The 15,253-nt window shown below is 34.1% G+C and overlaps 1 protein-coding gene across 1 annotated transcript in view; it reads right to left on the bottom strand.

The window, feature by feature from the left end:
- LOC108762426 (protein CEPU-1) overlaps nucleotides 1-11,527 on the bottom strand; it is a 183,393-nt gene extending 171,866 nt beyond the window's left edge. The window contains exon 1 of the mRNA XM_018509421.1: nucleotides 10,947-11,527. Within this exon, the coding sequence (XP_018364923.1) occupies nucleotides 10,947-11,271 (325 nt within the window). The 5' untranslated portion in view covers nucleotides 11,272-11,527. The remainder of the gene's footprint in view (nucleotides 1-10,946) is intronic.
- Nucleotides 11,528-15,253: the final 3,726 nt, after the last annotated feature.

Here is a 15,253-nt window from a genome sequence, read left to right as displayed (position 1 = left end):
GATTACAAATAATTTTTTTCACTACTATGAAGTAATTTGGTAAAATATACGATTTTATTTAATATTATACAATGATTTCTCGTAGTTGCATATATAATTATCGGATTATACATAGAGATTTTATATAAATTTTATAATGATTTCGAGGATTCTGTCCCACGATTACATTAAGTGATTACCCCCTCGTGTATAGTGTAATTGTCGAAGTAAATCTTTTATCATGTTGAATCTATCTTTTATCTATGTTGAGTCCATATAAAGCGCGCAGAAAACTAAAAAAGAAAGTTTTCTTTAACATTTCTTTTAAAACAAAGAAATAAAAATATTCTTTATCCTGAGATCAGCTTGATTTCTTTTCATCGTTAAAATATGATATACACACAAAATATATATATTCATTTTTACTTCAGTGATATACTGTATAATTGTAAATACAAGGTTTATACGGTATTAAATTCTTCTATTTTGAATGAATAAGAAATAGCATGTTCTTATATGTATAATAACGTTTAATAGGTACATACCTGCACAGAAAATCATTAAAATATATTTATATATAAATAAATATATATAATATATTATAAATATATATAAAAGTTTGTCTCTACAAATTTATTATAAGGGTGATCCAGATCACCCGCAAGAGCCGGCATGTACATATTTCTCATGAAAAAGTGAGTCGAAAATGTCAATAGCAAAATGTTGTAAACACATATATCTAAATTACTTAGAACGACCATAGATATATATAAATCAAATACGACAAAGAACGCTATCATCGCGATCAAAGTTAGATGTTTCGAATGATATATATTCTTTATTAAATAAATTTATTTCAGATATGATTGCGCGCCGATAACTTTCGGACTTCCAACACAATCAGTCTGAAAGGTTCGGACCTTGATCCCAGGTTCGAACCCTGGTTGAGGTAATATTTTTCGCAATAAATTCTTTACAGTTTTTCTAATTTAATTTAGGGGGAATTTAGGGGGTAATAGTAGCATTTCAGACTGATTGTGTTGTAAGTCCGGAAGTTATCACTGCGCAATCATATTAAATAAATTTATTTAATCAAGAGTGTGTATTATTCGAAACATGTAACTTTGACCGTGATGATGAAAATGTTGTAATATGAATAGTTTTTAAATGGTGAATCTTTGAAAATGTCCAACCACAGGGTATGAAGTTCGCACCGTCAAGTCCGGCGCAACTTATAATTGTAAGCGGCCGACCACGCGAACGCTTTGACGGATACCGCTAAACGGCACTAACTTCTTAAGAGTCCGATTTAATTGATGAGAAGTAATATAAAATTGCAAATTTGAACGTCATTTATATTAGTAAAAAGGATTTTTGAAATACATTTTAAGTAATAAACAAATAAATTTATAAGTAAAATCAATATTAATTAAATTGTCCAAATATATTTCAAAAATCCTTTTTACTAATATAAATAACGTTGTATCGAATTTGCAATTACTTCTCATCAATTAAATCGGTCTCAATTTAAGAATGCTGCGGTAGATGTTTATAGAGATTTCACGACCTTTACAATACTCATTCGGTACCGTTTAGCTGTATCCGTCAAAGCGGTTGCGCGGCTGGTCGCTTACAATTAGTTGCGCCGCACCTGACGGCGCGAACTTTATGTTCTATGGTCATTTTCCAAGGTTCACCGTTTAAAATCTATTGATATTACATTTTACTATTGACATCTTCGACTCATTTTTTTTATGAAGAATATATACATGCCGGCTCTTGCGGATGATCTGGATCACCCTGTATATATATATATATGAATATATTTTAAGCTCCAGGCGGCCGAGCTTTTTTTTATCTGAAAAAGTGCATTTTTGCTAAATATTCTCATATAAGTGCAGTCCAATGATCAACTGATTGCATCGGTCATGGGGTGACACCATATGGTGCCAGGCCAGCCGTCAACAGTTCTGAAAAATGTTTTTCTTTTTAAATTATATATATATATATATATATCATATATACATAATATACGGTATGGTTCTATATATATTATATATTTAAATACATTTTATACAATCAAAATTAATGACACCATATGGTGCCATCCCGGCCGCCTGGAGGTTAATGACTTTCTGTGTACTATTAAGGATTGTACACTTACTATTTCTTATTCATTTACAATTTTAATAATTATATACATTCGTTCTATAATTAAAATATCGCTTTATCATTTTATTTCTTCGATAGTTTTAATTATCTTAATTATATATTGATTTTATATTCTCAATGTATGGAACACAAGTAAAAACGATAGCATAGAAGTATCAAGGAGGCAATTTATATATCATCAAAATATGATATTGCTTAAAGGGGATAATGGCGTGTACACGAAGATTCAACCTTTTGACAAGACCTGAGTTTTAAATAAATGTTTTACTTTGTTGGGGTAAATGACAGACTAAACTTATTCCGTTTCCGCGCGGGACCCAAGACCACAGATAGAGAACGCAACATTTTCTAGGAAGGGAAAGGATCTCTTTTCTCGGTATACATAAGCTTCAAGAATGCAAATAGATTAGTTACTGGGGATGAATAGGGAATTAATCAAAAAATAATTTTTATTAATAAAAATTAAAATAGGGTAATTTTGGTTCAAATTAAAAAAACAGCATGCATATCCAAAATTAGAACATAAGATGTCTTAAAACGTCTGTTTTAATTTTGACTACATACTGGAGATACTGGGCAAAATTTAAATTATACGATAAATACATGCGTATTTAATAAGACTGATATGATTTGATCATCAATGAAACCATGAAGGGTATCAATAATTCTGAAAATATTACTTTCTAGCGATCGATAAGTCACTAGACATTCTGACCTAAATTCTATCACTATTTAAAACTACTGTACTTTTCATAAATTGTTAAGAAGCATATTCCTGAGTTATCTATTCTTTCGTGATAAAATTAAAATTATTTATATATAGAAAAAAAATATTTTTTAAAAAATCTTATGCATTATATATTACATATTATAATTTAAAGCAAACAGCGCAATCAAGTCAGAAATTAGTGTGTAACGGCGTTAAAGAGTTAACACGTATAATGTCACCTAAAACGTATTGCGAAATTTTCCTCAAAGTTCCAACTCGCCCTACGAAACTTAGATCTTCCGCAATGCAGTGCGCTACTTCCCGCGCTCGTTCTCTCTCTCTTTCTCTCTCTCTCTCCCCCCTTCTCCCTCTCTTCCGCTCTTTCTCGGGCACTTGGATTCTGTTATTCCGGGAGTAACGGACGCTCGACGAATTTACTGATTTTCACTCCTAGCACGAAGTCCGACGTCTGCTGCGTAACGAGGAGTCAAGCTCTTTCGAGTAGAAGACCATCGAACTGACCGTCGCCAAAAAGATCACAAAGCGAATAACGTTAGGTGACGGCGTAACGGTAGGAGAAGGTGGAAGGAGATAGCGGTGGGATGGAAAGGACCCCAACTTCCTAACCGAATTGTTAACTCGGCAGCAGTCGGACAGGAGCAAACTTGTCCGTTAACTTCTTGCTGAGGAGCGGAGCGAACGAGCGAGCAAGGCGGACGATTGCGAAAGAAGAGAACACACAGAGAACAGGGGTTGAGAGGAGGAAAGGAGAGATACGGTAAAAAGGAAAATCAGCCCGCAAAGAGGGCTGATTTAGTAAACGTAATTTGAATATCTGATTGCTGCTGGCTTTAAGTTTCGTTGTATCTCCTCGCACTGTGTGGCGCGGACGTCTTAACCCATCCCGTCGTCTTCTGTCATTTTCCTGATCTATTTTTTTTTTCTTCCCCGTCGATCCGTCTGGCTCATTTTATACCCCTGTTGGATATTTCGCTCGTCCGAAGTGGTACGATGGAAAGTGGCGGGTGGAAAACCTGACTCTGTACTCGTATCCCCTCCTTTTCTTCTCTCACCGCTAGAGAACTTGAAATTATTTAGATTTTATAACACAATAGCGAACTTTATGAGATGGGCCCCCGGTATACCTGCATTTCCATAAGAATTTAATAATACCGCAACACAGCGCGCAATTAATGTACTTTTTTGCCTTGTTAGAAAGCAGCTATTGCGAAAGGCGGCAATTCACAAAGGAAGACGTTCTTCGCCACGACGTAATAAGAATTATATCCTCGGCATAATATCTCGAACGACGCTTTTGACGCAGATTGGCAGAAACGTTGGATCACGGCCCCCATCACGTCGCGTCGTTTGCCGATCTACTCTTGACAAATCCACTTGAACAGGACAACCAAAAGCTATTCTGCCCTGGCACAATCATAAATATCAAAAAGAAAGTTCATTCAAACCTTACAATTTGAAATTTCATCAAAATAACTCTCAAAGAAATTCCCAAGAAATATCATAAATGAGCCACATCATTCTGAGCTAAAATCTCAATTAAAGGACCAACTTAAAGTAAATTTAAAATAAATTAAAATTAAAATTAATTTACATATCTTTATTATACAATTCATACAACATACACAAATTACAGAAAAATCAAATTTGTAACAAAAATTCTTAAACAAAAAATAATCTATTAAATGATGAATGTAAAAACCTGAAAAATAAATAGCAAATTTTTAACTTTAAATTATAAGATCGATTGGAACAAAGCAGATTAATTAACGATGATATCAATTTCCCATTATTTTAACGCCTTCAAGTTAATAACGCTCCACACAATCGCTCGTGCTTTAAGCTCGATCCTACGTGGAACATTTCAAAGCCAATAAATCGCCGCACACCTCTCGAAGGCCAGATTTGTAATCCCCCTACGGACTTCTCGGTCGCCCGGTATCACCCTCTAACCGCGTAGCCACAGAGGCTTTACCTTGCCAGTGGATTCAGAAACCGGTTGCGGCAATCTCAAATATTAATGGCCCACGTACACCACGACCACTACTGTTTTAACGTCTTTTTCCTCCGAGGCAATCCTAAAAGTTAAAGAAAAAAGAAGAGGGTGGGAAAGAGAATAAGAGGAGTCCTCGAAGGAGTTGAGAAGGGAACGGCTACCGTTGGCCGAACAAATCGCGTGGGACGGAAAGAACATTATCTCGTACATGAAACGCGCGAAAAATGACGACCATGAAAAGATCGGCAAATGGTAGAGTTGAAATATCGAAACAATGGAATTATTCTATTTGTGCATTTAAAGAAACGGAGAGAGCTTATTTTAATGGAAAATGGAGGCTCACATTACATCTCACGCGCGTGTAAACACGCACAAAGAATAGAGTAAATAATTAATATATTCATGAGACACAACAAATAGTGATGCATATCAAAGATGGAAGTTGTTGGTAGTAGAGAGAACCGAGATATTCGCGAGGAGAGACCACGGAAGAGAAAGCTTTTCTTCCACACGTACGCACGCCGAGGATGAGAGAGAGAGAGAGAGAGAGAGAGAGAGAGAGAGAGAAAGAAAAGGGGGAAAAAAGGAAAAAAGAAACGGGAAGACGAGCTGAAAGGCAGAGGCGGTGAAGGTGCGAAGTTGACTCGAGGTGGGGAGTTGAGCGGAAGAGAGGAGAGAAAACGAGAGGATGAGAGAGCTTCGAGTATTTCGCCAACTTGGTAAGCCGAGTCGAGATCGCTCACGCGAGGATTTCTTCTCGGGAAACACGCTCTCCTTTCCTCACCTTTCGCTCCTTTCTTTTCTTTCTCGCACACTCGTTTCCTTTCTTTACTTCTCACCCGCCCCTCATTCTCTCAGCTCTGTCTGCTTCACTACGTCGTGGGACCAAATCTTTCGCGTATAGATTAAGGTACGGAATATCGAGTAATTTGTGATGTCAAATACAGCTATAATGACACGTTTACATACGCACACTTTTCTTGTAGTAATAAAAAAAGAACGAAATATTAAAAAGTATTAATAATTTACGTATATTTATGCGATAACATTTTAATATAAAGAAATACAGGATCGTTTTATAATTAATATTATTACATATTTATTGTAATAATAAATTTTAACAATACAATAATTTATACAATATTAAGTAAAATAGATAATTTGATAATATGATAATAATTTATAATCTAATAATTAATAATATAAAATCTACTATTTCATAATACAATAATAAAATTTATAAACTCTGTAAATATATACATATGTAATATAGATTTATCGTAAATTTGTATACAAAATACAATTTAACTTAAAATGTCTATCGAAACATATATTCGCAAAACTTATTTTTATTATAACGCAAAAACAAATTTTTTCAAGTACATAAGTATTTAAAAAAAACGTAGACGTTATAAACTGCCTTATTCCCTCTCTCGTTCGTATATACATCACATTATTTAAAAAATTAAGATATTTTTATTTCAGGAAATTATTATTTCATGCCTCTGCTCCCTTTTTTCGGTTTTTACCCAAAATTTTCTCCCTCAACGAAAGCGTCAGCGTATCTGCCATACACGGATAGATACCTGCCCGAGGGATGCAGAGAGATAAGAAGAGGGTCGAGAAAGAACGTCCAATGACTGAACCATGATCAAAGATAATTTCCGATCAAAGATTAAGGATTACTCCCGTGAGCCGTACGGCCCGTCTAGGAATCAAAGTCTGCCGAAATATAAAATGCATGAAGCGAGAATCCCAGGGGTGCGTAGCACATGAAGCTCCCCCTCTTCCTCCCTCCCCCCTCTCTCTCTCTCTCTCTCTCTCTGTCTTCTGCTCCCTCCCTCTCTCTCTGTTTATACGTATATACGAATGTGTATACGTTCAAAAGCGAACAACTCCCAGTCCACCCACTTTACCCCACTTAAAGACAGATGACGCACGATCGTCGTACACACACACATACATTTATACTTTGTGGATATTATATTAATAAAGTAATAACACACACACACAATAAAATAGTAAAAATAGTAATGTAACAATAAAATAGTAAAAAGATGATGGAATATACTAGGAAAGATATTTTTTGAATTACCGAAAAGATATTTGCAAAAATACCATATAAAATGCCTCTCAAAATACCATAAAAATACCTCTACTCCTTTTCACGTGGATTCCCAAATTTAACTTTAATAAAGTTTTCGACAAGGTATCAATATACCAAAGCAGAGTTTTTTATCATGTAAAAATTTACCTTTATGAGAGAGAGAGAGAAATAAGCTTTGAAAAATAAATTGCAAATAATTTCTTTAAATAAATTTAATTGGGACTTTAATTTAAATAAACTATTACCACGTGAGTTACAAAAATATAATTATAGAATATAATTATGTGAACATCTTATAATGTTGTAATATGTATAAAAAAGATATTTCGGAATTGCACGTCTGTTAATTCATAAGTATCGAATCTCTAAACGATTTCGAAGGACTTTTTTCTCCTTTGATAAACCATACCGTAACCATGCGTGATTATCTGAGGGGGAGTGCCTTTTACAGAGTTGAACAATTGACCAAAATGTGTGGACATCTTTCGTATTTTCGACACGTATAACACAGTCCTTGCGCTCTGTGAGGACATTAGATATTAGATTTAGCACCCTTACAACTGTCACCGTACATAATTAGGGGTGGCTTCCCCTATCGAAACAGATGGCAACCCTTAGGCTACGAGATAATTTCGCGGAGAACAGTTGGGAAAGCGGTATAGCCCCTGGTACATAGAACGACAGTTAAGAGAAAAAGTATAAGAAAGAGGAAGGAAAGAGTAGACCAATACCAACTAACAATAAGAATAAAGAACTTTACACACAGACGATAAGACATATCGATAAATGTGTAGAAAAAGAGCCAATATGCGATTCGACAACGGTTATCAAATTTCTTCAATAATTCATTGAAATTAGACAAGCGCAGCAACGGTGGCGGTGGCAGAATGGATATCGGGTTCGTACACCAAGTACGTATTAAACGTAACGACGGCAAGGCAATCGGCAGTAACCAGACTAAAAGTGGTTTTATTCGTCGTTCAGTGCGATCAGATATGGAGACAATGAGAGACCCTCCATATTCCCGATCGTGGACCAGAGATCTATCTATCTCTATCCGACGCGAGACTACGCTACCTAAGAGATTGCACTCGAGGGCAGTAACATGCGAATTGAATGACCACCGTATAAAATTCGCATCCACCGCGACTGCCACCGAAAGAGAGAGAGGAGGGGGTGGGATGATAATGGCCACTCGCCATTCCGATTTCAAGTCCGGCAATCTGTGCGTTCGTAAAGACAATTGGATTTGGAAATCACGCCATCCACCCCAAGGCTTAACGCATCCACATTGTTTCAGTAGAATAAATTCGATCGATGGCCAGCCGATCACGCATTTTTGTTTTCAAATATTTTACAAAAATTCTCACGAAAATCTATTGTCTTTTATTTTTCAAATTTTATGTTTACTTTAGTCCTCATACGTATTGTACAATATATATGTATATGTAATTATACTCTTGTATATTAGTTCACATAAAGAATTTTAATTAATATTTGATTAAATGTATACAATTTCCAATTGTAATAAAAATTAATAAAATTTTTGGTACTTTCAATAAAATTATCAATTTATTGCATTTATTCTTGTTACACAATAAACACATTGTTATATTTATGCAACATCCGAAATAATATCCATACATTTGATATTTGAACATTTATAACAAAAAACCCACTTTAAATGATTTTAGGATAGAATAGTATTTAAAATTGATATATCATGGATTTTGGTATGTCTATTATACATATATTTTTTTATGTACATATATATATATATATATATATATGTATTGTGACACACTTTTTAAATGTTTTATTTTTTTAATGCTATATTCTGGCGTGAATTATAAATCATTTAAAATAGAAGTTTTACATAATAATATTTATAACACGCATCTCACAATGATAGCTATAATAAATGTCTTATATAAATTCTCATAAAGAAACGAAATGTAAGGAAAGAAAAACGCTTTCTTCGTGTAACTACGATGAGGCGTGTACTACGATGTAAACGACACCGACATAAAGAGAAGCATTAATTTGCATCTGCTTTCGTACTCTACCACTTCCGAAAATTTTATTCGCTCGCCGTTTAATTGTGCAGTATACGCGAAATAATAAAGTGGAAGTAAAAGGCGAGTGTGCGGAAAGAAAAGTGTGCCGGCCGGGAGCTTAATACCCGTGTAAGTAGTAGCCACTGCATTACAGTCAGATTCATTTGCATGCACTTTTACATCCTTCCGTCCTCAAAAAATATTTATCGCCCGAGGTTTCACCGTGACGCCTCGCTTATGAATTATGCATGTGAAGCACGCGCGCAGGACGTAGCTCATTCCTAGCGCAATTTCGCCATTGAAGCGTAATTTCAGCAAGCTCGGGTATTAGAGCCCCTCGAGCAGCTTTTTCGTGATAGTGCTTACGAGGGAGAACGAAAAGACGTGTCATTCGAAACGACGATGATCACCTCAATTGCGTCGAAAAGAAGAGTGTCGTGCGTATTAACTTTACGATACATGTCCTATGTATGAGTATGAATTTTATTTCATAAGTATAACGTGACGAAATGTTTTTTTTTCACCGTCAATTAGCCATGTAATCGATGATACCATCATTGTATCGTTAATGAATATATATAATTATCTTTTTTATTTCTTAAAAATTGTAATCAACGAATTTTTAGATTTAGAGAGAAATCACATCTATGACCTATATATTTAAAAAAAGATAATTTCTTCCTAATACAAATATTAAAATAACATGTGATTTTGTTGTTTTGTATATATATAATATTATATATATATAATATACATAGATATAGGTATTGTTATATATGTATATAGATAAATATTGTAACGCAAAATTTAAATTTATTATATAAAATTTTTCTGAACCTTTGTTTTTAATTGGAATAAGGAGAGTGGTTGACTTTAAATTTAAAAATACGTACAACTTTTTTTTCTTATAAAGAACTGATCTCTAAAATTATATTTTATCCACTGATTGCGCTTCACAGTGCAAATTAGTAATTCATTTTCGTCGTATATAACGTTGCAAAGCTACAATATATCGGAACATTGTGTACCATTGTCAACGCCAGATTTAACGTGACCAAAATGAAATCCGAGATTACCGATCGAATAGTATGGGTTTAAGTCTCCATACAAACAAACGTGGGAGATACCAGCGGGGGATATGTGGTTTATAGATAAATAATTTATATTTAGATCGTGTGAAACTTTTGAAATGCACACTAATCAAATACAAAACTGGAACTATGTAATTAATAGCGAAATTAAACCGTTATAATTGATACAACGCTATAGATTAATGTAATTATAATATATATCGTATTATATAGATAATTATAAATAATTATGTATAATAAACTCATAATAAAGTTATCTATCACCTCTGTTGTAAACCAAACCAAGAACGCCAATTTATAATACACGAATATTATATATACGCATAATATAAATTATTTCGAATCATATTTCTTGACTGAAAAATAAAAAGATTTATTTTTAATTGGCAAGCTATTCAGGTCGACAGTAATATTTTTTTATAAAAAAAATAAGGAAAATTAAAATATTGTATCTTTCTAAAAAAAAAAAAAAGAAACATCGAGCTAAATAGACTTTCTATGGAGTAAATAATCATTTTTACTGTATACTACAGAATACTGTAAATATAACAATATATGACTTTCTTTAATAAATATAAATGTCAGTTTGCATTTTTTTTAAAAAGAAATTTATTTAAGACTCACGAGACTTTCAGAAATCTTATTGCACAGGTGTTTTAATAAATTGTTGGCTTCAATTATTATACGAAACAGATTTATCGGCAGTTATAATTTTATATATAGAATTATAAATGATAATAATTTGACTAAACCAAAATCAACAATTATTCATATACTTCATCTTCGAAAGATCGCGGTAAGACAAATTTAACATTACCAGTAGTAAACGCTGCGAATGTCGACCGACCATTCTGTAGTAGAAGGCAAGCGAAAACAAAGACCGCCACCATCCTCGGTAGAAAATTAACAGTCATCCCCTTCCTCCTTCCAGCATGTAGCTGCATCACCGATATCCGATTAACAAATTCGATGTCACGAGTATAAGATCCGCATTCGCATTCTATCGGTTCACCAGTCGAGTCTCTCCAGTCACTGCCAATTACCTCGAGACGACACTCGTTCCGTCCCTCGGGAGTCCAGCAAAGACAAGCGTTAAAGCACTTCTCACGTTGATCCGAGGGATCCCCGGTGTAATTTTTCATCAAGAGGACTGATCCTGGGACTATGTCAGAATTTTGTAAAAGATTATGTCTCCGCGATACATCCTAGACGGCGTGTCCCAAATCGAGAGATTGCGTAAATGTCACTTCTTCGAGTCAACAAGCGTATCTTGTTGTATACCGAATATCGATTGTTCCAAGGAGAAAAGGAATACACCGATATCTCTCGTTTCGTTATTCAGCAAGATCGCGAGATGTGGATCCTCGCGAGTGTACGTGCGATATCGTGTACGGCGAGTTATCGTCGCTTCTCAGTTACGTGAGGACCCGGTGTTCGACCTAGGCGCGGTACGAGGATAGCTCCCAACAACTGCGCGCTTGGGACGCCCGGCGTCGACTGGCGTTCACACAAGACCAGTAGAACCGGTCGGCGGCACACGCCGCCGTCCCGACGTCACGGCGCAGATCTCTGCCACCCCCGTACAAGACCTCTCACCCTTTCCTGAATCAGGCCAATCGGCGTTTGCGAGTCACCGCCCATCGCGTTGCGAGGGCGGCACCGCGCCCGAATTAAGATTTTCGACTTTTCTTAGTCGGGTCTACTCCCGCCAGCTATCTGTCTATTCTCCTTTTGCCCTCTCTTGCACCATGCTCTCTCGGCACCACGCATTGTCCCCTCATTTGAGAGAGCCTGTTCCCTTCTTCTTCTTCTTTTTCCTTATAAACATTGTGCATATGAGTTGCAACACCGACGAATTACCTTTGAAGAAAACCACACGAACCATGAATAACTTGCATGGAATAATAATTACAACGTTTAATGTTATATGTAAAATTTTATCCCAAAGTTCACGTGTCATGGTGTTAACTTTTTTTTTTATTTTAATGAAATGTAGTTGAGAATTAGTGTTCAGACTCTTTGTTGTTTGAAATATCATTTAGCCGAAATTTTATTCTTGTTCCGCAAGAGATAGTAATTCTATTACATTTTTATATGTTATTGCTTATAATGGAATTATAATTTACTCTCTGCGCGCGTCTACCATGAATAAATGTAACATTCATGATCGAAATCGTTTTGCCAATCCCGATTCAGATAAAATTGAAAACAGCGCTTGTGAAATATTGGTATGTTACCTTATTAACGTTAGTGGATAAATAAATATTCTATGAAAAGGCGTGATCGCACACACAAATATACAACGTGACGTAAATCAAAAGCAACATATTATCATCAAAAAGTCACTATTTCGCATGTTATATTATAATATTTTATAAGCATGCATATACATTTTGCCAATGTCGCGTAAGTATGTAACGGATATTAATTTTATATTTCATTCATGTACATATAAAAGAAATTTAAATTACTCGCACAAGTGCAATATGCAAACAAATGATAATTGATTAAAACAATTTTCACTAAGTAAATACTTGTAAATAACCGAATAAGTAAATATCACTTTTAAAAACATCGCGTGTTTTAATACATTGTATACTATTTTTTTTTTCACCCGACTCGCGATTTCTAAACATAACTCTCGCAGGAAAGGTTTACGCAAAATGTATAGCCCGACCTATCAAATTTCTTTTATTAAATAACAACCGTAGCGTGCAAAAACAGTATAATAGAAACATACAGTCCACGTTTACCGAAGAGCAACATCGCGGAACGAAACATACGATATACAAGACTGATGAGCACGGTTGATGGTAGAATCATGTAGGATGCGGCTGCAGCACCATTAGAATAATATCACCCATTCTTTATCAAGAAGCAAGTCGGAGATGTGCCGTGCACTCATTTCACGTGACATTTAATTTTCGTGAAAAATCACCGGTGAGTTTGCTCACACGAAATAGAGCGTAAAACTACTGGGATGAGTTTGGACATACTCTTCCAGATTTCGTAATCTCGCGTCACTCGAAAACGTCCGAATGCGATATCCCGCAAGCGGATAATATCCAAGAATAATATCCGCGTGAAACGTAATCAGTGATACGAACAAACTACGTTTTTTCAACGTGAATATATCATTTTAATGAAACAATTACGTATATGTGTTGTAAATATTATTAATCATTAGATTATTTTTTAGAATATTTCCTTCTTTATTTATACATTAGGATACAAAAAATAAAACAGATTACATTTGAGAATAACAAATTTAAAATGTGGAATCGCAAGAGTGCTTGTTAATGAAGTCGGTGAATTTTTATTCTTCACGATGTCCAATGTGCATACGTGTGTATATGTCTCGAACAAAAATTCGTTTGGAATGTATAAAACAAACACGTATGGAAGAAGTAATTTAAATTCAAATTTTACCGATGTTCATTTTAATGTAATTTTAATCTTGATGAAAGATTGGATTTGTGATGGTAACGTTGCCAAGTAATAAGAGAAAAGTGCATTTAAAAATGTTGAATTTTTATATGAATTGAATAGACAGCATCACGCATTAAATAATGGATATTTATAATAATTTCTATAGTAATATTCGATATATGTATATTTATCCAAAAATATTACATGTTGTACATGATGCATATATAAATGATACATAAAAATTTATTTTTTCCCGCACGATATGATTTAATTTTTGACAACAATATGTAAATAAAATAAAATCGTATCGCAATAATAATATTATTTAGCACGTGACTGATACGTACTGATACGTTCGATAAACGAACACTTTAAATTTTATTTAAATAACACAATGTACTTTTTCCTATAGAAGAAGGCAACTATTCGAAAATTATATTAATACATGTAATATTCATTCACCACGGCACTATTGATCGCACACAGTGCGATCGCACATCATTTCCATGAAAATTTCAGATTAAACATAGCAATTATATTCGGCTATAATTATATTTTGCTTTTATCGACGTTATCTTCGATTTATGTGTGAAATGGTATTTCGTCACTTTGCCTATAATTTTCCAGTATACAATACATTCAGTCTATGATGCATTTATGTTTGATTTCAAGCAATAGAGAATGCATCGCTTTAATCAGAACACAGTTGCATGCAATATATCTTTTGTAAATATGAGGTGCGATGTTGTATTGTAAATGATATACAAGATGTCCTATCAAAATAAACTAGATAATAACTCTGAAACGCTAACAGTTATAGAAAAAAATTATGAAACAAAGTTAAATAATATCACATACTCTATTCTTTATAATCCCTGCATTTATGTGCACGCATGCAACTTCAATTGTTTCTTTTTAAATCGAATTCTTGTATTTTTAATACGTTTATTTTTATACATGTTGTCTCTCATCTCTTTTATATATTCATATCTTTCATATTAGATATTCTTTTATATATTCATATCTTTCATATTAGATATTCTGTTTAAAAAATTGTTTTCAATTTTCAAAGACTTTTAAAATTAAAAAGGATTTCGGAAAAAAGTGCAACTGCAACGAACTGCAGCCATATCAACTCTCTGCGAATAAACGACCTTTAGGTCAGTGAATATGAAAAATGGTTGTACAAACCGCGAATATATATACATATAGCGGATAAAAAAAATATTTGCACATGTTCTTTTTTGAGATAATTTCATACATAGAAAAAATACATACAATGTGGTAGTTCAATTATAAGTGAAACGATTTTTTTATTTATACTAGTATAAAACAATAACAAATACAATTACTCGAGTAAAACGTTTTGCAGTAATATCTTTCCACTTTTGCATAAAATTATTTCGCAGAAGATGATATATAACAATATCATCTTCTTTTAGCCACTGCATGAAACGCGCAAATAAAAAATGTAAGATTATGGCACTTTGATGATACATATCGCGCACGTATAAATGTCTTTATAATATTTGAAGAATATGTCGTCATCACATGCGTTTAGATATTCATGGAAAGTTTCCTTAATAAACAGCTAAGAGAAACCTACGTGGAAAGTTCAAGAATCGTGAACAAATAAAAGCAACGTAGGAGATCAAGCGGATATCCGGTGGAACGGAACGCAAACGTCTAAAAGAT

Source organism: Trachymyrmex cornetzi, unplaced genomic scaffold (assembly GCF_001594075.2).
Source record: "Trachymyrmex cornetzi isolate Tcor2-1 unplaced genomic scaffold, Tcor1.1 scaffold299, whole genome shotgun sequence".
Taxonomy (NCBI): domain Eukaryota; kingdom Metazoa; phylum Arthropoda; class Insecta; order Hymenoptera; family Formicidae; genus Trachymyrmex; species Trachymyrmex cornetzi.
The sequence above is the reverse complement of the archived record's forward strand: the minus strand, read 5'-3'. Positions and strand labels throughout refer to the sequence as shown.